At 41.9% G+C, this 24,827-nt stretch overlaps 3 protein-coding genes and 2 pseudogenes across 4 annotated transcripts; 1 reads left to right on the top strand and 4 right to left on the bottom strand.

The window, feature by feature from the left end:
• Window positions 1–521: 521 nt before the first annotated feature.
• Window positions 522–2,678, bottom strand: LOC103717036 (annotated as a pseudogene).
• A 5,620-nt stretch (window positions 2,679–8,298) lies between these two features.
• LOC103717047 lies at window positions 8,299–16,614 on the bottom strand (annotated as a pseudogene).
• On the top strand, window positions 15,279–17,877 carry LOC103717073 (protein COFACTOR ASSEMBLY OF COMPLEX C SUBUNIT B CCB3, chloroplastic). Its single transcript, XM_026808694.2, is given in 4 exon segments — window positions 15,279–16,674; window positions 16,763–17,099; window positions 17,209–17,568; window positions 17,571–17,877. Coding segments are annotated over 3 exon segments (525 nt in total). The 5' UTR covers window positions 15,279–16,674; window positions 16,763–17,096; the 3' UTR covers window positions 17,733–17,877.
• LOC103717059 (anamorsin homolog) lies at window positions 17,808–20,137 on the bottom strand. 2 transcript variants are annotated; one of them, XM_008805299.3, is made up of 8 exons: window positions 19,951–20,137; window positions 19,673–19,823; window positions 19,017–19,180; window positions 18,815–18,919; window positions 18,547–18,706; window positions 18,318–18,454; window positions 18,143–18,217; window positions 17,808–18,028 (listed from the first exon to the last, which is right to left on the bottom strand). In XM_008805299.3, the coding sequence occupies exons 2-8, from the start codon at window positions 19,815–19,817 to the stop codon at window positions 17,990–17,992; spliced, it is 825 nt and encodes a 274-aa protein (XP_008803521.1). In that variant the 5' UTR covers window positions 19,818–19,823; window positions 19,951–20,137; the 3' UTR covers window positions 17,808–17,989. The 2 variants fall into 2 exon arrangements, with proteins under 2 accessions (XP_008803521.1, XP_008803529.1); XM_008805307.4 differs by having other exon boundaries at window positions 19,673–19,842; window positions 19,951–20,134.
• Window positions 20,138–21,972: 1,835 nt separating this feature from the next.
• LOC120104305 lies at window positions 21,973–24,095 on the bottom strand. Its single transcript, XM_039115226.1, has 3 exons — window positions 23,708–24,095; window positions 23,350–23,552; window positions 21,973–23,241 (listed from the first exon to the last, which is right to left on the bottom strand). The coding sequence occupies exons 1-3, from the start codon at window positions 24,093–24,095 to the stop codon at window positions 21,973–21,975; spliced, it is 1,860 nt and encodes a 619-aa protein (XP_038971154.1).
• Window positions 24,096–24,827: the final 732 nt, after the last annotated feature.

The raw sequence follows: 24,827 nt of genomic DNA, 5'->3' as shown, positions 1-24,827 counted from the left end.
ACGTGCAAGCTGTGGGTGCAAATTAGCTTGTTACACTTGCGGGTATATATATATATATATATATATGCCGTATGTTGCGTGCAAGTAATCATATTCTTAAAGTATCTTTCAAGTTTCAACTTTTGTCAACATATCCAAGGAATGTTACTAACGTGATCATTCAGGTCGCAGACCCTTTTTCTCACTGATTCTGTGAGAGTTTTTTTTTAAAGAAAAAATTATTTTATTTCTTGAGAAGAATTCTGAGAGTGATCATGTTCATTCGTGCTTAATTCCTTCTGGATGCAAGAGATGGGTGGTCCAAACTGCGTTCTTTTTAAGCTTGCATGCGTTCTAAACATGTAGGCAATCATGATCCATCCAATCCTTCGATCTTAATCAACACATTGCCAATGAGTTCCTCAGGAATCATTCAGATAGAGCAGCAAAACAGCTTTCTAGCATTAAAGAGAAATAGAAGCATGCAGTTCCATCAAAATTTTGTTATTTTTCAACTTAAGTTTTTTTTTTTTTGAGGCAGATTTTTCAACGTAACTTTTTATTTTAAAAGAGCTACATAAGTAGCACATTGGCGACCAAACAAATCAAAACAACCCAAACCTTCAGGTCTCCTCCACCTAATAAGCACTAAAATTCTCCATGGCCTTCTCACCAGCTTTCTCTGCGACGTACTGAATCAAGCGTGTCATGCTCAAATAGGAGGACCCACCCTCCTCCATAGCCTTCTTTGCTTTCTCCCCTAACTCCTTTGCTCTCCTCCTCCTCTCATCCCCTTCCTCCCCTTCATCCATCAGCCTCTCTACAGCCTTAGTCAGCTGCTCTCTCTTCACCATCGCTCCACCCTCCTCCCCCGTTTTCCCCCACTCGGTCGGCATTTCGGCTCCGACCGCCACGCCGATCCCCAAAAGCTCCACGATCAACTTCTCATTAAGGAACTGCTCGGCGAAGAGCGGCCAGGTTGCCATTGGCACGCCTGCGCACACGCCCTCCAGCGTCGAGTTCCACCCACAGTGAGTCACAAACCCTCCGACCGCCGGGTGCGACAGGATCATCACCTGTGGCGCCCACCCCTTGATCAAAAGACACCTTGAATCCACCCTCCCTTCGATCCTTTCCAGAAGCCACCTCTCCACCTCCTCCAAAAGCTTCTGCCCCGCCTTGATCATCCAAATAAAAGGCCTGTTCGAAGCGAGCAGGCCGGCGCCCGTCTCTCTCAGCTGCGAGGATGAGAAGCTGCCCATGCTGCCAAAGCTAACGTAGATCACCGACTTCGGTTTCTTCGAATCTAGCCAATCTAAGCACTGTCCTTGTCGACCGATGACTTATTCCCCCTCTCTGCCATGTCCAACCTTCCTTTGTTGCGAAGGGAGACTGACCCAATTGTCCACGCCTTTTTCCCCGGTCGCCTTCTCGAGGCATTCCGTATATCCTGGCTCCAACTCATCAAAGCTGTTCACGATCACTCCATCTGCCATCACTTCAGCATCTCTGACCTCCTTGTAGATCTCCAGGTGCGGGTTGTCCTCATGGAACTGCCTCGGTAACTTCCACCTCGTCATCTCGATCCGATGAGGCAATCCGGCAGGATGAAAGAATGCGACATCGAGGGCATGGTCTCATGTGTTCTGTAATGGTACAGTTGTGCAAGCTCAAGAGGGTGAGGCAAGAGTAGCCATTGAAGGCGAGGCGAGGGACTCCGAGCTCTCGAGCAACTCCATGAGCCCATGCCTGCCCGACGTCGATGATCATGCAGCTCGGAGCGAGTGACGAGCGGCTACGAAGATATTGCAGCAGAGGCCCTCGTAGATACTTGGTTGCTCGGAAGAAATTGGGGATCAAGTCACGGAAGGGATGCTGTCGACGTTCTCGCAGCCCTCCGGAAGGCCAAATTCGGCCGCGGGGAAGCGGAGGGTAACGAAATGGACCAGGAGGCCGGAGGCGGAGGTGCGGTCGATGGTGGATTGGATGCGGGCCCGCATTGACGGGGTGGTGATGACGGAGACCGTCACGCCATGCTCGGCGAGTAGGCGGGCGATGTCACACCATGGGGATCATGTGGCCTTGCCCAGCCATGGGATTAGAACAAAGTGGGGCTGGCCATGTGTTGGAGAAAATGCTTGAAATTGTCTAAAGATCTCTCTTTTTTGTCTCAAAGGAGGGAGGGTTAGAACTTAGAACTTGGCCCCAGTCGTCCCAATGGAATTTTACTGAATAAATCTTATAAGCACAAGAAAGAAGAGACAAAAGAAACATTAGAGTCGGAGAAATAAGCAAACTGGAAGCAAAAAAAAAAGACGGAAGAAGAAGAGGAGACCGGAAGGACGGGGAAAGGAGGAGGGAAACAGAGCCCTTCTCGGACGACGAATACCAGACTAAAAGAGATGTTCGCAAGCTACAGAAGAGTGGACATGGAGGTGCGCTCTTGGAAAAATAGCAGCCCATTCCTTGAAGTCGGATACATGGAGCACTCCTCAGTCCTCGTAGGGCCAGCCACAATGGGTAGAAAATATATTCTTGGTGGCTGGACTTGAGGTGACGAATGTGCATACGTTATTTTTGCTATAACGGGTGTCCCGTTGCACGTCGAAATTCTTGCTCAATGTGCGCGCGTTTAGCGTGGGGCGGTAGAGAAGAGTTGACACGCATCTATTTTAAATTGGACCATTACGTGAATGGGGTACACGTCATGTCTTCTCCCCCTAACCAGACCAACAAGAGGTGCAGAGAGGTACTGCGTCAGTGCTCTTTCCATTTTTATCCTCGATTAGGTCTTTAAAGCTTCACGATTCTGTCCTGCAGAGCCAAAGAAGGCTAGCTCCCTTTTGATCTAATCCGTATTAAAGAACAAAATTATATTAATTCTACACCTGATGTACAAATTTAACGATACATCAGACCAATAACACCGCACCATGTGAACATCCAGATCAAGAATATATACACACACATCTTCCAAAATATTTAAAATTATTTTTTTTAATATATATTCCTAAATATATATATATATATATATATATATATATATATATATATATATATATATATATACATCTTTCTAAATATTTAGATTCTTTTAATACATATCCTTCTTAATATTAAAATTTACATAATATCCTTTCAAAATTGATATTTGCATGTGTACCCTTATAAAATATTTGTTTTACATGTCTGCTCTTTTTTTCTTTTTTTCTTACATATGTGCCCCATACCATCTGACGTTGTCAAAAAATTAGCGGTTTAAAAATTAAAAATGAACTGAATATCCTTAATGGATACACATGCAAAAAAAAAATTATAAAGGTATACATCACAATTTATCTGATATCTGCTCCTCAATGTTCTGTGAACTATTGACTCAAGAAATAGATTCATTCAACAATTAGATAATCAAAAAATTTATGGAAGTTCTTTCACTAATTATGGAATTATTTTATTTTTCTTTAGAGATTCAATTTTCTAGAAAAAGAAAAAATCTAGTGTATGGAGCCTATCTTGTCACGGTAATATTAAATCAACGACCAGCCTGCACACAAAATTTTTTTGGCTTAAAAAATAATACTAAAAATCTCATACACTAAAAGATAAATATGCAAATCTTTCATAACAGTTTCTTTAAATATTTCATAAAGCTAAAGATAGAACTTGGCCATCATGATATAAAAAATGATACAGTAAAAGGCTGTCTATATGGTGGAGAAGGGAGTTGGAGGAATGATTTTGAGTTCGGATAGAAACGTGAAGAGAGGATCGAGAGAGATAAGAAAATTTGTAAAGAAGGTAGAGATATTAATTTCCAATGAGACTCATTAACCTGTTACCCGCTTCAAGGGTAAAAGATATTTTCATAATTTTAACTAATTTTTGATTTAAATAAATATAATTTTGGCTAATCACGTTAGCTAAATCACTATGTCAAAAATATTCATATAAAAATAGTATTTTATGAGGGCATGCATGTATATATCGATTTAGAGGGTATTCATGCAAATTCATATATTTAGAAAGGTATTTATGCAAAAATTCAAAAAAAATTATGTGTATACCCTCCTAGATATGTGAAATTGCACGAATATTCTCAAAAATTGCTATTTGCATGTATACCCTTATAAATGTTTCTTATTATATGTTTATTCGTTAAAGGTATTTTAATCATTTCAATTTCAAACCGCTAACTTCTTAATAACGTTCAATGGCATGGGTACACATATAAAAAAGAAGGATATGCATACAAGACAAGTGTTTGATGAGGTTATACATGCAAATATCAATTTTGGCAGGATATTTACACAAATTTGAATATTTAGGAGCATATGTACGCAGAAAACCCTTACAATTATTTTAATTACTCTTATAAATTACTATTTGCGTATATATTTTCATAAAACATCGATTTTGCATATATATATATATATATATATATATATTTAGCACATATATTTATACCATGTAACATCATTAAAAAAATAAATAGTTTCAAGTTAAAATGATTGAAATATCCTTATAAGTAAACATACAAACAAAAATTTCATAAAGGTACATGCATAAATAGTAACATACAAGGGTATTTATGCAATTTCTCATATTTAGAAGGATAAACACTTTAAAAAAATCTATTAAAAAATGATAAAAACTTAGTTGATACTTGCCAAGTTTTTTATGGCTTGGTCGAATGACAAGTCCAAATAAAAATTAAATAGCATTTTCAATTTTTCTTTGTTTAAGATTTTAGCTTAGTCAAATTGATATTGGATGATCATTTTGATAACTCTATTCTTTCAGTTGATTTTCATGCGATGATTTTTAGTGGATCTATACAGCTATATATTCTTCATTATTTTTGAAATATTTAAGCATATTAAATTTAAATTATTTATAGAAGTTTAGAACAGTGAAATAGCTTTAGTGATTTATAAACGGTGAATTGTTCATTTATTGAGACGAAAATTTTACAAAGACATCATGACTTTTTCTATAAAAATTGATGTCAACATGGGCAGCATTATAATATTAATTCTTTTATCACCCTCTTCAATCAAGAGTAACTGAATTATCTTTACTAAAATTGATTTCTACTATCCGTGTATATATCCCAAAGCTTGTGATTGAATTATATTCAATTTGGGGCACATGCTCAAACGGTAAAGGTGAAATTCAATTAAGAGTGATAAAAAATATCGGTATTATCATGCATTCTATATTAATTTCAATTTTTATAGAATAAATCATGTCGCCTTTTCAAAACTTCTTCCTCAACGAATAAACAACTAACCACTTATAAATCACTAAAAAATGGAGTTCAGGTTATTTTTTACTAGATTTTCTTGAATGCATGCCCTTTAAATATGAGTGTGTGTGTCTATATATATATATATATATATATATATATATTATATATATATATATAAAGCCGAGTGCTCGGGTCTCTCCCACCTCATCTCCAACCACAACCCTTTTCCCCACCCCGCCGTCCTCCGCCGGGTCCACCTCGCATCCGACCACCACCACCAGCCCGCGGCCTCCTGCTTCCTCCCCACCTGCATCATACCCGCCGTCTCCCACTTCCGCCCCAGGCATCGCCGCTGCTGGAAGCTTGGCTGCCACGGCCACGCCAGCAGCCTTGAGCTCGTCGTCGAGCCTGTGGACGTTCGCTCCGTGTCCTTCATCGGCACAGACGAGTATCTCGCCCTTGAGAACATCTCCGGCGAGGGCCAACTGACTTGGTGTGCCCTCGGCGTCTTCATCGAGCTCCTCTACGGCGTCACGCCTTTCAAAGGCTCCAACAACGAGCTAACTCTCTTCAACATCATCGCCCGGGTGCTTGAGTTCCTAAAGAACGCCTCTCCTCCTTCCCCTTCCGCCTCGACCTCAGCCTCCGCATCCCCTCAAAGCTTTCTCCACCTCCGCCATGGACGACACCGCCACCGCCGCCCCAAGGCCTCATGTACCGTGCCGCTCCCAGTCCCTCCGCTTCGCATCCGATCCTCTCCCGAGACCATCACCTCCGTTGACGTACGCGGTCCACCCCTTTTGCCCCGAGCCTCTCCACGGCCGACTCCGTCTCCTGCCGCCTCCCCTTCCCCGATAGCGCCCCTATCTTGCGAAAACACACCATCCCAAGTCAGGGCTTGTTTGATTTTTATTATTTTACTCACGGACACGTAGGCAGGTTATATTTAACTCGGTACCGTTGAGCTGGTATACTCGGCATAAGATACAAGTATACAACCTAACTTCCATATGCCCAAGTTGATCCAAGATCCGGAACGGATAACATAATCTTGGAAGAAGACTCAGTTCCCGTGGATTGGAGAAGGGAAAGCTATTAGAGTATTCTGAAATTTATTATTTTTTTTGATATTTTGGATATATTTCCTACTAGGCTTGTATGGATATTTATTTTAGTAAAAAAAATAAAAATAGTAATTTTTTTTTTGGATAACTAGTTAAAAAAAATTATGAGGATGCACACCCATTTTATCCTAGGCTTATTTTATTGCTCGGCCTTCTATAAAGCCAACATATTTACAGGAGCGAAAGAATTGCTGCCAACTAGGTTGCCACTTATGGGGTCTAAGCAATATGAAGTGCTGGTTCGCCGTGGCAGTTTACGATTTACTTTTTCTGTGAACAGTTGGTAATATTTGGGTGAGTGACACGAGTGGCTGGCTACCATTTATACTAGGTGACTGTGTTTATAGGCCGGTCCTCGACATACCACAAAAAAAAAAAAAGGCCCATTGCATGCGTGGGCATCTAACATAGCTAGTGCTAGTAAAGGGTTTCGAGCTGACATGGACCATGTTTGTAGTTGATGCGTTTCTTCTAGGCAAAGGAAGAAAGAGCCAAAGGACATAGTTTCTGGCCTGGTCCGGTTTTTCAAATCCCTCGCTCCAAGATTCTAATTTTGTTGCTAGGAATTACTGGAACAAGCAGCGAAAATCCATCATCATATGTTCATGTTTGAAGTTCTATGAGGATGTACCATCCGAAAATTGAATCTAGGACTTCTAGTTGCTAAATTGTAGTCATAGGGACGAGCTAATAAGAATGTAGGATATCCAGAAGGCTCAACCATTAACATCAAATAAGTGGAAGCCACTACCACTCCCATAGCCCAATACAGCTAGGTTTTACCATAAAAGCTTATTGAGCTATATCAATGGCCAATAGGACCAATCACAAACTAACAAGGGCGATAACGATTGCAACCTTTTGAAGGACAACAAAAGAGGGACCCTTCGTGGTTCTTTTTATGCATCATACGAGGGTTGTGCATGCCTGGATTGCCATCACAACACCCATCTCGGAAACCAAAGTCTCTCTAGCACAAATCTCCCCACTTGGAGTGCTTGCAAACTCAAAGATGACAGTTCAATTTCAAAAGCAGTGAGAGCCTTCCGTTTCCATGACGGATGGCTTAGCGGCCGGCAATCCATGCATGCACAGCTCCGAGGTGCAAAAGATGCATGCAAGAGATCCAAACTTGAAGAAGAAGGCATATAATCTCATGAATTCTTAAAAGGATACTCCCAACTATATGCGAATTCTCTAATCTTGTAGAAAAGCGAAAAAAAGGGTCATCGCTCACTAAAAAACCTTTTGGACAAAGCTTTTATTTCCTTTCATGGCTCTTCCTAGACTCACCTAACTAGAGGTTATTTCTGAGCGTTGAGATGGTTGTTTGTCGCATATTGTTCTCGGAGCCACTGTCGGTTTCCACAAACTCCTAGTTCGACTATCATTCTTCAAACATTGCTAAACCGATCAAATTCTAATCATAGAAACCACTATTGGCCATCGCCCAACACCTGTCTAATGGTTCAAATGAATCTTGCCTTGCATTTAGTAAATCGTTTTTAAAGATCTTTTGATTTCATATCATTGCTCTTGCTTCAAGAACCTACTGCACAAATCAATAGAAAGAGGGTTATGAAATGTGATTTTTCTAACTTTTCAATAGAAGTTTATTTTATTAAAAAAATTGACACATCAAATATCTATAAGAGATAAAGAAATAAAATAGATAACTAAAATAACCCCTGAGACCTTGCTTATATAATTGAGCACCGCACATCTTTAAAAAAAAAAAAAACACTAAGCCTCCATATACTCAGCACTCTTTGCAGCATATTCTGCTACGTACTGATTAAGTTTGTTATGTTCACGTAAGAAGAGCCACCCTTCTCAAATAAGCATCCAAAACTTCTTATATTAATATCATGCAGTTTACGACAATAATTCATAGGTCTATTGATGGTCGAACATAGCCACAGCCTACATGTAAATAATGTCGAGGACTTGTACAACAAGAATCTAGGAGTGAAAATCGAGTTTTTTGCATTTAAAGTATTTAATTTTAGCAACAGAAAGACCTTACACTGATGAAGACAGTAAGCACAGTAATAACTAAGCCTGGTTAGATTGCAATATTACGGGAAAGAAAATAGAAAAAATTTCCAGCTAGATGCCAAATCCGTTCAGTTTTCTCTATACCAGAATGCCCTCAAACTCAGTTGAAAGTATCTCGCTACCTGGTTAGCCTATCGAACAGCATAAGAGACTGCTGTGGTTCTGGCATTTGACATCTTGGTAAGCAGGGTATGCCACCAACGCAAACTCCAAAAGTGACATCATTTAGAATATCTAAGTATCATTCTGCAAATCAGCATCACCATGTTTTAGTTAAAAATGTATAAGAAGAAATTCTTTAGAGCAAAGTTTTGCATTAAGGTCCATGGGAAAAAGAAGGCTCCTTGGCATTGGTTGTGGAAATAATTAAAACAGAATACATACACCAATAACCAACACATAAAAAATAAGATGTCAGATATAAAAGTTATCCCATTAATTATGGATGGCCAGTGCATATAACTAATACACAGTATGCAATCATAACTCTAGGCCGAAAGGGTATAAATTATTATGCCACTAAGGATGGTCACTTTGTAACATTATACAGAGGCAACTCATAAGGAATGATTTAACTGTGTTATCTACAATTGAAAAAATATAGAATAGTTTTCAGTTACCTCGTACAAGATCTTGGAGCTTGATGTGTCCTGAAACTTTCCAGCATTTTGCAGGACCCAGTGATACCCTCAAAACTGAATATGGACAAACGAAAAAAACGCAAAAGGTTTTGAACCCCTTTTCTCCATGCCAAACATTCTGTGAATTTATGCGGTTGATGAAAGTTCTACTTCATAGATGTAATAGAGCTGCTGCCACAACATGCACTTAAACCAATCTCCACAGACAGGCATGCAAATGCCAAATAAATAAGAACAAGGCCTCTTGCTGACAAGCGCAGTGCTGAGCTAGCTAAGGCCGCGATGATCTCCTTTGCTAACTCGGTTACCACTCACATTGTGGAAGCCAGTTTGAGCCAAGTGTTCTAAACTCCAAAGGAGGCCAGGTATGAAACCCAGCAAATAGTGTTATCAGGACAACGTAAGTGCAACTAATGATGCAGAGATAAGGAATGCAATGAAAAACAGGTGGTTTTGCTGCTCCAACGCAATTGCCTATCTGAAGAGAAAGTAAGACCGTATAAATGAATCTGCTGAACTTCCCAACAGATGTTCTTATCATGCTTACAGGAGTGATGTAGTTTACTAGATTAATGGTTCTTCACTGCATTGTTACATGCATTTTTAATTTATACATGAACATGTAATCTTAAAACATACAGTTAAGCAATCTAAATAATAAAATGCTACCACAATTATTCGATAACCAATAACCATAATTAAAAAGTCCATCTGTTCAATGAAAAAAAAATCTTACAGATCAAGATCAGCTCCAATCAAATGTTGCATGCTCTATCAAGGAATGCCTTTCTCAATCTCTTATTAGGAGATTCATTCTAGGTTAGTAAGATTTTCTCTACCATGGGAAACTAGAGGAGAAAATGGGATTCAGGTACTTATCCATCGGATTTGTTTCCATTTTCCCAATCTATCTGGATATCAATTCAAATAGCACCAAACTAATATCCATATCTTTATTTCTATCAATAAAAGAAAAGTGGATGATATACAATTATCATATCTGTACCCAAATTTCCCATTCCATTTGCAATTCTATTTATTCTCATATAGCTCTCATAAACTTTCCAAGGGGAAATGAATGACAAAATCAACACCTTTGTTTCAATTTATTCCATATAGTGACATTTTTATTTGACGACTCATAAAATTTTAACCGTCCAATTTATATCAGCATTTACATCCATGTTGCCAATATTCAATTTGTATCGATATCTGTTTAAAATAATTATGGATATAAATTTTAGGATACAATTAATGTCCATATCCATATTGTATTTGCCAAATAAAAATGCACATTGATATGGATATATTGTTGGTCGATCCATTTTCAACCTACAAGAAATGAAATCTTCCACATAATGTTGTCTCTCTTTGCATGTCATAACAATAAGTTTTATCACTTGGTAACAACTCCTAAACTTCCTTTCTTGCACAAATATTAAAACTATCCAACTGAGTTATAAGCATCTATAACAATATCTGACAAAAAACAATACAGAACACCAATAGATGCTCTTCCTCGTACATGATAACACCTTATGGATCTTATCCACTGAATTTAAAACATTCCCAACCTAGGTTTGTTTAGTGCAGAGAAGTCCCATATCTTGCGGATGACCAAGTGGCAATCTAATTAACGTGTTGAGTTCTTAAAGAGTAAGTCAACCCTTAAAGAAACTACTAGCAACTACTATGTAAATATTCCAGAGTCTGATAGAAATTTGAGCAGCATTAGATTTGCAAGTCTGATCTTTAAAGAAAGTTGCCAGAGTTAATCCCTTTCATGTATCCATTGAAATGACATAGTAATCACATTCCCACTTCAAAAGTCCCTTTTCACTAATTTTGTTATTCACCTCAGGGCCCATGCACTGCAACACATGTCATGATTGTCTTTCTTCTGTCTGTCCTACAATAAAAGCTTGCACCTTTGGCATTCCTTTTAAAAGCAGCCTCTATTTCAAGCAGTATATTTTGAGTCTGTCTTCCATGCACTAATCTGTGCCTAACCTAACAGCCTCCAAATATCCGCATGATCTATAAATGCACCTGTCCAAGCAAAGTTATAAGATTATAAGTTTATAATTATAAGGTGAGCAAGATGGGAAAGGACTAGTTGGTCATGGTTAGATCAACCCATATCTTTCTGTTACGATTCAGAAAAATTCAGTCCAATAAATTTCAACAGTGGAAGAAGGGGCAGTAAGTAACCATTTCACTTACAAATGGGCAATGATGATCCATATCCAACACACACATTCTACATGAACGGCAATGATGTGCTCTTGGGGGCTTTGGCTTTGCACAGTAAATGCAAAAGGTGTAGTTCTCTAGGTCACCTTTTGCCACAACTGGATAACTACCCAGAGTATGTTTCGTGGTGAGCCAGCAGACCTAAAGGCTGCCAGGCAGAAGCTAGATATGGTACTGACAGACAAAATGGCCGTTAATGTGGAGTGGAAAATCCCACAAAAATAGCTGATTGAGAAAACAACTGGGTATACGCCCCAAACACCAGCACCTGTCATGAGTCAAAATAGAAGACAAAAAAATATATATGAAACAGCTTAATGCAAAAACTGGATGCAGCATCATGATGTTAAAAAAAATGCAAACAAGAATTTACTGATCAAACATGTAAAGTAAGTCCAGAAAGAAATGAGTTTGCAACTTACATATCACAAATAACACAAAGAAGAGAAGAATAGTAACAAAGAATCGGTCCCGCACAAACTCTCCAACGAGAAAAGCATATACTGTCAGGTTTTCTCAAAGCTTTGTTTCGGTGGGTTATTGCTCCGCACCATCCACACTTGAATATAGTTGAATCAGTTTCAAGAAGAAGGTGCAACCCACAGCCCCAACATGTTGTCTCATGATCCTCAGATATGGATGCAATACAGTGGCTCTTCCTACATACAAATACAATGAATGTTCGAAAATAAGTTCCATCATATGAATGTGCTTGTCATCATACATAAAAGAACTAACATATTGAGCCTTGGAAGGCAATTCTTCATTGAAGGACATTAAAAGACAATCCAGCTAATGGTCAAGCAAGAATCAGCATCAAGTCTGTTGCTAGCTAATCCATATGCCAAGCAATTGGTTGTGCAGAGTAATGAGGAGAAAATCCCGCAGTCTAGTGAAAAAGTCAATACACTTTAGTAATCCGAACATGCAAATTTGGTTAAAAACAGATAAAAAAGCAAAAACTTGATTCATGCCTGGTTGGGACCAATTAGCTAACGAGACCACATGGTAACTAGAACGACACAATCTATTTTGTATTAGTTATCGTTCAATGCTATTATTTTTCTTTGTTTAATGCAGTGAAGTCCCCATGTTATTGATTCTCTGATGAGACTTAAGGTTTGCCCCTTTGTCATGGATCACAACCTTTCTTTTTCCTATACATATTTTCGCCTTATTATGATATTAATTGCATAATTTTTTTGGTGGCTCGGAACAGATCAGTAATAGAATATTCCAATATGATCAAATCTAAATATTATGTCTAGATTCCAAAACCATTTCAAAACCAAATCTTGAATTTTGCTGCAGTAAGGCCTATGGAATAGAAGCCATGAAACACAAACTGTTTGTGCGTGCTACCAAGTTACAAGGGCCGATAACCAACATTTACACATTAGGCTGTAGAGGCCAACTCAAAGTGGAAACTACTAGATGAAGCCCCTAAAAATATGGCATTCATCGAAGAAAAAAAAAAGTGTCTAAAGCCCACACCAGTCAGCAATCCTAGTGCCAAATACTAAATGAGGCCCGCGAACAAGACAATCCCATGTTCAGAAACAACAGCAATGGAAAGTCAGCATGAGATTAGGTTGCTTGAAGGCAGGTTGCTTGATTATACCAGTGAAACTAAAAATAGGTTACATTAGTGTGGCTCTGGTCAAGTCAACAGAACTTGGTTAAAACCTTTACCAGTTTGATAGGCCGTATCTTGTTATTATGACCTCCCTTGTTCCTATGCATGATATCATGTTTGTCCCAAACGTTCTTCGATATAGAATACAGTTATTCAGACATTATAATCTATGCAATGCTCATTCAATATGTCCTACTCTTCTTCTGTCACCTCGCATTCTGAAACTTCATACAACATCAGCAGCCTTGCTCATGTCAACTCTCTAGCATCAAAGCTCCACTTCATTCATACACTCAAATTACGTTGAATGTCTTCATCAATTCCATTCTTCATAGCGAAATATATGAGTTCTAATTAATTACGAACTGTATTCCACATGTTAAAGCTTTTAACAATAACTCACTTAAGAGCTTGTCAGTTGTTACTCTTGCAGAAATTTCATAGAAAAGAAAAGGAACACAATTGGAGTCCTAGGCATGCCTTCCATAATCATGAAAACAAGATAAAAGAAATGAAATTAGTAGAAGAAATAGTTCAAAAGGAATTTATAGAGAACAGATTATATAGGATCCAGAAGAGATTCTTATCGGCTCAAGAATCAAAAAGAAAGAAGGAAAGAAATCAGAAAATAATTGCAGGAGGGCAAAAACTGCACAAAACTTGGATCGCAACGCCCAATTTCACAGCGAACACTGTGGATTGCAACTTTATGAAGAGAACAAGCAAAGTCCAAATTCCAATGGTTTTTCCATCACTGCGCATATATAATATAAAGGCAAGGAAACCATCAAGAGAGAAATGTACACAACCAAAAGCCACAGCCTAGCTAATTAAATTCTCGATCCTCAAATTAGCAGAGAATTCAGAATAATCCAGTACCAATAGAACCCTAAAAGGAAGACAAGAATAGAATCCGCAAACAGAACTTCAGAGAAGGAGCGAGAGAGATGATACCTTGACCCGTATGCTCACCGTCCATTGGATGTTTTAGGGAAGAGATTCTCTCGCCGTTCTTCTGGTAGCTGGAATTCCTCCTACGGGGAGTACAAGGCAGGAGAGAAGGGGAAAGGGGAGGGTAATACGAGGGAAGTCTCCAAGGACATTTGCCGGCGTCTTGGCCTTTCGGAGCTCCGTTTTCCGATGAGTCGGATCTTTCCGCCCCTCTTCCTCTCCCGGGGAATGCGATGTCTACTGTTTCGGCTAAGCAGCACAATGTATGTCTCGGTCCGAAGTCCGAACTTTGAATTTGGACCTGGCTTGTTTGGGTCAACACGGTTTCGTAAAATATTTTATATTTATTAGATCATTTGAGTCGAACAGGTCATATGTGATCCAAATCCACCCGTCCATTCTTCTACCGTTACACCGGAAAATGATAAAAATAGAACTTTAACAAACAGTCATATCACTTCTCAAACACATTTACCGAAAAATAAAATTAAAAATAATAAATTTTATCAAGGTTTTAATTTTTATAGGACGAAATGCCCTAATTTCTCCACCCACTTGGCTCTCTCTACTTTTTTCTTTCTTTCTTTCTTTCTTTATTTTTTTTTAACCCATTCTTTTTTTTTTCTTTTTTTTTTTCTTTCTTCTTTCTTTTTCTTTCATCAGGATAACGTTTTGAAATCCTATTTTCTTACGAGACAAGGCAGACAGAGCATCCGTATCTCATTTTTCTTTTAAGATAAAAGTCTCAGAAAAATTTAAAACATTGAATTTTATCCTTAAAAACAACCATAAAAATATAATTTAAGCACATTGATTAACTCTTTTCTCGTGCCCTATAAATCTAAATTAAATGGCATATAATTTTGGCATGTAAAGGTCCATGATCAGCACACCATTGCATTTTTCAGACCCTGTTTGATCTACAAATCAACTCAAATTGGACAGGGCACAGTTCAATTTCCATCTGATTTTTCAGGAATCAAGTTCCGGAGCAGGTCGGATCCCAGATGGACCCGATCCATTTGCACCCCATCTCCACCCGATTGATTATTTATCGGGTGCGGCTCAGAAGAAGGGTCGAGCGGAAAATATCTAGCGGAAAATCTCTCCTTCCTTGGAGATTGGATAAGGGAAAAGATACGGAACTTCTCTCTCCCCATGGCGCTTCCCTACACCTCGGTCCCTCGTTTCCAACTTAATCGTCTCCAAACAAAGGGTTGCCCTCTCTCTTCTCTTTATGGTTGCCCCACTAATTTTCTATTCTCTTGTTCTTATTCTTATGATGCCATCCTCTTTTACTTCCTCTAAACTTTTTTTCTTTCCTTTTTTCAGGATTCTTGCATGGAATCAGCTCAGTAAGACTTTCCAGTAAGTGTTCATTCTTGATTCCAACTCACGTAACATTCGATCTCTCGGAAGTTATAATATTTGGTTGTTCTATGAAACTTCTTATTATTGAGCTAAAAGTTGGAATTTTTGCACACAGAGCCTTAAGACTGCTGTAGATGATTGCAGTTATCGGGATTAGATTTCCATATTAATATCACTCAATATTGAGTTGCTGAATAGATTTGCTATGAACTTGAAAGCTTCCATTGCTTTTTAGTTTATCTTGCAAATTCTTGAGATAAGGTTCCATTTTAAGGTCAAAGCCAACGCAAGCTTGGAAATGGCGTTGAGTCCTCTCAGAAAACCTGAAAAACATAAAGAATTTATCGACAAAATGGGTTTACAACTTGAACGATTTCCAACGAGTGGTGGATATTGTCGATCTTGCAAAAACTTACAACTGTGTGGATTGGGATTTCAACACCTTCTGATGTTTAAACCGGGTTAAGAGAAAGGTTGATAGGTTGGACAAGAGGGTTCTCTCCCCATGTCATATTTCATCAAGGAAATTTCACCTTGGTTCTTTCCTTTCTTGTTTAAGCTTTTAAAGATGCTTGCTCAGTGGCCTAGTTAGCATAGCCATTCATGGATGAATTAGATGGGGCCTTTCATGCAGGTTATTTTTCCATGCTTGAGATAATTCCGGGTTTAAATTATATCTCAGGGCCTTCAATAATTGGCAATCAACCATGTCTTTGTTTTATTTAGCAGAGCCACTGGATCTTCCTGATGTTTCATCTGTTATTTTTTGCACTTATCTTCTTTTGCCTGAAGATTATATTTATATTAGATTACAATGAAAATATTGTTTTTTCCTTTAACTTGACATGATATTGAACTCGGGGATTCTCAATTGAATGAATATTGAGAATAGTATTGCCACCACCATCACTAAGATCATGTCCACATACTTAAGTAAAATATCATCAAAAAAAAAAAAGAGAGAGAGAGGAGAGTTTTTCTAAGTTTAAGACTATAATAATCTTTATAAGCTTTTTCAGCCCCTGGAATTATGCTGATATTGTTATTCTGTCTAGTGCATCTCCATGAGAAACAAGTTTGGGTATTTATGAATAGAAAAGAAATCTTTAAAGAATCATACAAGGAAAATCACAGGTGAAACATCAAAATGTTACATATCATTTTACAAATCTATACTAAATTATTTTGGAACCTGGTGGAGCTGTGATGTTGATGGAAAACAGATGTGTTGGAAGGATGGTGACTGAGAACTTCACCATGAAATTCATCTTCCTCATTGGTGATCAATTGTTTCAAAAACTGATTCCAAATCCAAAGAACCCTTGAAAAACTCATGTTCTCCTGACCGGTCATCTTCATGAGGATCCCTACAGAGGAAAACCTTCATATATGGAGTTGGGTGTTCCAAGAAAGGTTTGACCTGTGCTATGAGAAATCTGAAAGCAATTCTCCTTTTCGAAAGTAAGCCGAAAGCAATTCTTCATTTTCTGATTCGGTGCAGGACAAGTGTTTGGTTGTGGGTTTGAGCATGGAGTGCTTTGGTATACTTGCTGAGACTTAGAAACTTGTCCATCCCACTTTTCTGAATAGAAGCAAGTTCAGACTATATAAAATGCATGATTAAGTGGGTCTTTTTTCTTTTTACAGTTAATGGTTTTGAAGTGAGAAATATTAAGATTTCCAAGACAGTTGATTGAAAGGAAGCTAATTTCAATTATTAGTAGAAAGAAGGTGGATTTTAGGGGCTCTGTCTTACTCCATAATTTGTTTGAAAGTTCGGGTCTGCAGTCAACCCTTACCTCTTGCTGTATGCGTATGGTCTGCAGCAATTCCAAATGGTCCCTTTTCAGATCACCTAGCTTTGTATCGTAGGAATTTATTTTTCTGAATTGCTGAAATTTAGTTTAGGAACATATACTGGTAAATTGCTAACATTATGATCGACAGGTATTTACAGAAGGCTTAAGAAGAAGCAAATTATGGCGCACTTCAAGGAAAACCAGTGCCTGCTGCCTGTTTGGCACCACAACGTTCAGTGGAATCCGATCATCTTTTAATGCTCCGGCTGGTCCAGATTTATCCAGATGCCTGCAAACACCTGAACTGCTTATACCTCAGAGCTTACAAACAGCCATCTCCAACTACTCGCAGGCTTTGGTAGTAGCAGATCTGGACCCATCTACAGTAAAGTTGGCAATTGGGATCACAGGCCCTTTCTTTTCAGCGTTTGGCTTTTTATTTGTCCTGCGGATAGTTATGTCTTGGTATCCAAAGCTCCCAGTTGGGAAGTTCCCATATGTCATTGGCCTATTGCACCTACAGAACCACTCCTCAGAGTCACAAGGAAGCTGATACCTCCTCTTGGTGGGGTGGATGTAACCCCTGTGGTCTGGTTTGGATTGATTAGCTTCTTAAACGAAATATTAGTCGGCCCTCAAGGGTTACTTGTGCTCTTATCTCAACAAGTTTAGGCAGTAGATGTGTATGCAAAGAAGTAATTGAAAATTGTTCACAGAGAGTGACAAACACAAAACATTGTAAACTGAATGAACCGAGATTTGATTATCTTCATTCATCAAGAACAAAAAGTCTGTCCAAATCAAATCTTTTCTATCAGTTTGATTCTTCTTTCAGTGCAAGACCAACAATCAAGGATCTAACAGTGAGAACAAAAAAGAAATGGTGACAAAGAACATCAACCTACTTCAATGCTGGCTCTTCTCAACCATCATATATCAGCCACAAGAAAGTTACCAGGTAAGGAAACCTGCAATCAAGAACATGCATTAGCCAAGCATAACCTCCAAACAAGCTGTTTTGCATCTCTACGAATGCACAACCCAAATATAAATGTATAAATGGACCCATAATTGGTTGTTACCTTTTCGCCCAACTTGAATGGAGGAAGACCTTTGTAAGGGCAGCCACCGCACCGGAATGCATCCCCGAGCCCACACTGCAAGATTAACATCACAAAGCAAGATTGTATTGATACACCAGACACCAAGGGGATGCCATTATCAGCAATTATAACTCAGATGGTCATCACTACTTACGTTGCCGCATGCAGACTGAGGATTGTTGATCTGCTCTGCGGTCGGCCCCAGTTTCTGCACCTTCTCCTCTGCCTCAGCTCGACCACAAACGCAGTTCTTGCAAGCTTTCCTTGTGCTTCCAACTTCACAATCTCCAACTGCACAGGATCAAATAACTGCTAAGTCTTCTTTAAACAAAAAGAATCATCTGAAGAAATGGAACCAGAAATACTGGGATTTTGAATTGAACCAGGTGGTAGCTGTGGTTTCATCAAGTCTTCCTCAGTCAAGAGACTGTCTTCATCAATCAGATCTGATTCATCATCAATTTGAATCTTGGGAACAGTCTTTACTGCTCTTTTAATGGGGAAAGATGACCCCAACGACCAAGATGCCTTTTTGCCTTCAATCTGCAAAAAATATTGGAAGAATTCGAGGTTTCAGGTATATCACAACAGGCATAACTAGGAAATAAAACTCGCTTTATTTTTTTGGTGTAGAAGTTTTGCTTTGCTCACCGTTACAGATTGAACATCCTCATGAGATAATAAAGACTTCAACTCTAAAGCTTGCACTTCCAAGAATCCTGATACGAGTAATTTGCGCTTGAGTGTAGAATTCAGCTGCAAGAAAATCATTTTTTATCATCTTAAGAGTGGCATCAAATATTCATCAATCAACAAACAGAACGAAGTCAACCATGAAACATGGAGATATTACCTTATCCTGCTCTGCAGAAGGCAGAGGGGTCTGTATTAAGATCCTCCCACCAGGCTTCAACACTCTGCTGATCTCTTCAAGCCACTGCTCTCCAACAAGTTCAGGTGCCTTCCAGACCGAAACAACAACATCCAAAGACCCTGACTCCATTGGCAACTTTTCTCCTGTTGCCAAAACACCAAAGTTTACATGTAGAACAACGTGATAGCAATTAAACAAGCAAAATATCTTAAAACTCAGATGCTTAGAAGAAGAATTAATATCTTTTATCAACCATATGATCAGAATCCACATTTCCTCTCAACTAGAAAAACAATAAATTACAAAATTTACACAAAAAAGGGGTAAAACATAGCCAACAAGCCTTATCATCTCAATTCAAAATTTCAATTACAGAACTGACAAAAGTGGTCCCTGTCTATGCCTTAATTTCTAAAAAATTTTAACATGCATATAAGTTGTTGCCTAATGGTTGACATGTTTCTTGAATCTAATTGGAAAATTAGTTCCAGATAGCTACTTCCCCAACAAATCTCAGGTCCAAAAATTAAAATTATTCATAATTTCCATCGACTTCATTATCATGATATAGCAAAACACGAACTTTTAACGATTGCAGCTGGAAAAAAAAAACAGAGAAACGAAGCAAATATTACCTAGGGAACCGCATTGAGTAATAACAACGACATCATCATCTTCCACAACCACTTCGCTCGCAAGATTCTTGATCGCGGACAGACCCGCGAGGACGGGGAAGATCGCATCATCCGTCAAAAGGAGCGCTCCGCTCTTCGCCGCCATGGCGTCCTACAGATCACAAGATTCGCTGAAATCGAACGAAATCTCCATAAAAATTAGGGACACAAATATCAAACCACAAATTCCCAAAAGAACAGATCCTCGGGAAATCCGGAGACGAGTCAAATCTGCTCACCTGAAACGATTTCAACGATTGAAGCCCTAGAGTTCACAAGAGATTTCTTGTCGTGCCCACGGGGAGATGCCCGATCCCAACCACCCTGACCGACAAAGAGAGAGAAACCCTAGAAAGCTTTCCTAATAATTTAAATGAGAGAGAGAGAGAGAGAGAAATGGAGAAGAACAGCTACGGCTGCTGTGGGGGCCGGTTCGGCCTCCCCCATTTATTTATTTATTTAGGACGGTGGCGTCCGTGACGGGGTCGTGCTAACCGCCTTCTTTGGGTCAAATCCGGCGGTGAAGATTGCGACCAGGGGAGGAGGGCGGCGATCCAACGGTGCAGACTCGCTGTGGACCACGGGATCCGGAAGGAGCACGTGGAAGGACTGGACGCGTGTTGGACTTAGGGATCGCGTGTGCACCAGCGTGGTCCGCGCACAGGAGAGCCAGTTAAAGCCTGACACGTGATGGCGACGGAAACTACAGGGATGCTTTCCGTGCGACCAAACGGTGCCGCATAGAAGGTGTCTTTTGAGACGGGGAATGCGTGAAGAAAAGCTCTCCCTGGACTCTATGACGCTTTCTAAGCCTCACATAATTTGAATTTCTCTGACATTCTACGTTTCCAATAAATCCTAATCCATCAGTGCCGTAGATAAATGGGTCATTAGAAGGATTTACTCGGTAAAGCTTTTTCAACTAGGTGATACATTTTCAGATATTATTTTTATGTTAAAAGTCATCCGATAAAAGTTTGACTTTAAGGCAGATATAATCGGATCAAATTTAACCCACTTTAAAACTCATTTTTTTAGAGGAAATCCACGCTTAAAAAAAGAAGTGAAGTGAGGCTTTTCAAGCCGAACGAAACCAGCAATTTTCAGACTCGAGAGCGGACTCTGGCCTGGATTCAACGCCATCGACACCAAGAATAGCGACGCTTGGGGAGTTTCGAGGCCTGAGATAAGAGACTCGAGTCGACACGCCAACGTCGGCGATTTTTGAATAAAAATTCCGTATAGAGTTCTACCGGGTGCATCGTACGGACCCTTTATATGATGTCATGCAAGCATGAGCGGCAAAAAGAAGAAAAAAAAAGTACGGGATGCATCCTTCTGCTTTTTTTTTTTTTTTTTTTTTTTTTTTGCTGAAACGGGTGCTTCGTACAAACCGTGTGTGAATACACCCAATAAAGTCAAAATACAATATCTCGCGGAGTGCCAGTGGCAACTCCCCCTCCCCTGACCAAAGGGCGTAACCCGAATGGTGGGCCGCATAGGCGGCCACCCAATCAGCCGCCCCATTGGCCTCCCGGAATACATGCTTGGCCTGGATGGCCCCCCATCTCTCATCATCCTGACTATATCACGGATCAAGGGGTGGTCTGAGCTCTCACCCCTCAACCCCTTCTGAATCCATCCAATAACAGTAGCTGAGTCGCCCTCCAAAATAATCGAGCTGGTCCGCGTCATCGTCCGTGCATGTCGCAGCCCCGCCCAGGCAGCGCGCAGCTCTGCTCCCGGGACTGATGTAGCAAACAACTGGCAACCACCTGCGGCCACAACCCTGGAATGCAGGTCCCGTATGACAAAACCTGCACCACCTCGCGAGCCGCCATCCAACACAGACCCATCAAAGTTGACCTTGAGGAAACTCGGGGGTGGGGGCTCCCAGGTGAAGAAACACCATCTGAGGAGTTGCCGGAGCAAGGGGGGAACCCCAGGTGTCCCGAGCTGTCAAAGGTCTAACTGAGGAAGGGATATGGCTGATCTCCGTGGCCTGTGCTCGAGCAAACTCTGCTGCAAACCTCGGTGATACCCTGCGCTGGCCGAGGGTACGAGCATTCCTTGCCAGCCAAATCTGAAGGGCTGTGCAGGTCGCTCGGATGCCCTCCTCATGAGTCTGCGGACTAGCTAGCCACTGCCGCGTCGCACCAAGGAACTGTGTCCGCGCACATCGGGCCCCCTGCGGGATCCCTGTCCACTGCCATGTCGACATCGCCCAAGTACACTGAAAGAGCATGTGGTCCACTGTCTCCTCAGCTCCACACGTCCCGCACTCCGCAGGGATCCCCCAGCCACGCCTGCTCAATACTGCTCTCGTCGGAAGGCGGTCCCAGAACACCTTCCACAAAAAGAGAGCTGCCCTCGGGTGGAGACCGGACCTCCAGATCCAAGCGCAATCTGGCCCCGGCTCGTGCTCTGGCTGAATGGCGCGGGGAGAGGTCTCCCAGTCTAACACCGGCCCTGCTCGAAGTGCCCCAAACTCTAACATCCGGCCCCCCACATCCTGGAAGCGGGAGGGACCGAATCCTCACAGCTAGGTGTACCCCGAAGAGCAGTCGTAACCGGGCCTCATCCCACTCGGCCCCTCCTGGTGCTAGGAGATCGCACACCCGTAGCCCCTCCACTGCCTCTGTATCAACCATGGTCGGCCAGCGACTCAGGGGAAGGGTGTCCACCCACGAGTCACTGGTCACATCAATACTCCGGCCGTCGCCGATCAACCACCTGGTATGTGCTGCAACTGATGGTAGGTACCTCCCGATCTCGCGCCACATGAAAGAGACTCGACGACCGGTCCGTGCTGCTGCTGAAGCCCCCTGACCATATCTAGCTGCCATCACCTGACTCCAGAAGCTGTGTGGCACTAACATGAACTGGGCCGCGTGCCGGGCAATAAGTGCCTCTCGCCTCTCAATGAGGGACTGCACCCCTAGACCACCCTCGCTAGTGGGAAGGCAAACCTGCTCCCAAGCTACCAGGTGCACTCCATGGCCTCCACCATATGACCCCCACAGAAAGCACCGAAGAAGGCGCTCGATCCTCAGCAGAATCGTCTTCGGTACTACTGTGTTGGCCATAAGGTACACCGGAATAGATCCCAGCACTGCTCTGACCAAAGTCACTCTCCCCATCATGGATAGGGAGGATGCCCTCCATCCCTCCAGCCTGCTCTGAACCTGCTGCACCAAGCCCAAGCACTCGGCCACCCGTAGCCTCCGACCAGTGATAGGGACGCCAAGGTAGGTCAGCGTCCCCTCCTGCTCCGGTACCTGCAGTATCCCTCTGATCTCCTGTCTGACTCCGGTCTCAGTGCTGGGGCTGAAGAAGACGGCAGACTTAAGGAAATTCACTCTTTGACCGGATGCCACGCAGTAGTCTGCCACCACCCTGCGTAGGACCCGTGCCTCTGGAATCCGTGCCCTGGCCAAGAGAAGACAGTCGTCAGCAAAGAGTAAATGGGAGATAGGGCGGGCCCCCGGGGCTGGCACATAGGCCTCCAGCTCCCGGCTGGCACACGCTCCCTGCAAAGCACGGGATAAAATATCGGCACAGATAATAAACAAATAAGGGGATAAGGGACATCCCTGTCGTAATCCCATCGTGGACTCGAAAGAAAATTGATGGAGTACCGTTGACCAAGATAGAGAACTTTGGCCCCCGGACACACCCCCATAATCCACCCAATCCACTGCCTGGGGAAACCGTGCACCTCCAGTACCCGCTGGAGAAAACTCCACCTGATCCTGTCGTAAGGCCCGCTCCATGTCCAGCTTGACTGCCATCAAGCTGTGCCGCTTCGAAGCCCGCCGAAGATCCCACATCATTCCCTGGGCTAACATAACATTATGAGAAATATTTTCTACCAGCAACAAAGGCCCCCTGTTCCTGACTAATGATGCCAGGTAAGAGGGGCTTCATCCTGCCCACCAGAATCCTTGCCACAACCTTGTATAAGGTTGTGCATAGGCTAATGGGCCTTAAAGTGACAAGGCTCAGCCGCATCCTGGCGCTTAGGTATGAGCGTGATGAAGGTGGCCTTCCAATCTTCAGGCATCGCTGCCTGGGTGAAAAAGCACTGGATGGCCTCCACCACTGCTGGTCGGATAATACCCCAATACCGCCGGAAGAAGAAGGGGGGGAAACCATCGGGTCCCGGGGCCTTGTCAGCTGCCAAGGCCCAGACCGCCTCATGCACCTCCTGTGCCATAACCGGCCGGATCAAGGAAGCACACTCAACCTCACCAATACCCACGTCCACCCTGAGAGGGTTAGTGACCATCATGGGCCCCCTCATCCTCTGTCCATCTAGCGCGGAAGAAATCAAGCAAGACCTGCCGAATGGCAGGCTCACCCTCCACCCGATGGCCGGACCCATCGCGCAGGGAATGGATCAAGCTCCGTCGTCTCCGGATGACTGTCGTCCGATAGAAGAAGCTAGTATTACGATCACCCTCGCTTACCCACTGCACACGAGATTTCTGTCTCCAGAAGACCTCATGTTGCCGTAGCAGCGAATGGTGAGTCGCAAGTAGGCCCCGAAGGTCAACCATATCATCCTCCGGAAGCACGCCCCCTAGGTCTTCCTTCCTTTGCAGCTCAGCGATCGAGGTCTCTATCCCCTCCAAACGCCGGAAAATGTTACCCACAATCTCACGGTTCCAACGGCGCAAGCGCCTCTTAGTCAACTCAAGTTTGCGCGAGACCCGCTGCATGGCATCCCCGTGCACCGGGATCCGCCACGCGTCGCGACAATATCCCAAGACTGGGGGTATGACAGCCAAACCTTCTCAAAGCGGAAGGGGCTATGGTGGGTGGGACTCGATGAGGTAGAAAGTAGCAGAGGGCAATGATCCGAGGCAATCCGAGGGAGATGAGTGACCCTACTAGTGGGGAAACGAAGGATCCAATCTGGGGACGCAAAGGCCCTATCTAATCTCTCCCAGACCCTAGCACTGCCACGCTGATTATTACACCAAGTAAACTGTGGTCCCGAAAAACCTAAGTCTACCAGGCCATTCCGTGACACAAAATCACGGAACTCCCTCCTATCCACTCTATCAGTAAAGACAGCGCCCCCCCGCTTCTCATTCTCACTCAGAATGCAATT

Source organism: Phoenix dactylifera, chromosome 17 (assembly GCF_009389715.1).
Source record: "Phoenix dactylifera cultivar Barhee BC4 chromosome 17, palm_55x_up_171113_PBpolish2nd_filt_p, whole genome shotgun sequence".
Classification (NCBI taxonomy): domain Eukaryota; kingdom Viridiplantae; phylum Streptophyta; class Magnoliopsida; order Arecales; family Arecaceae; genus Phoenix; species Phoenix dactylifera.
The sequence above is the reverse complement of the archived record's forward strand: the minus strand, read 5'-3'. Positions and strand labels throughout refer to the sequence as shown.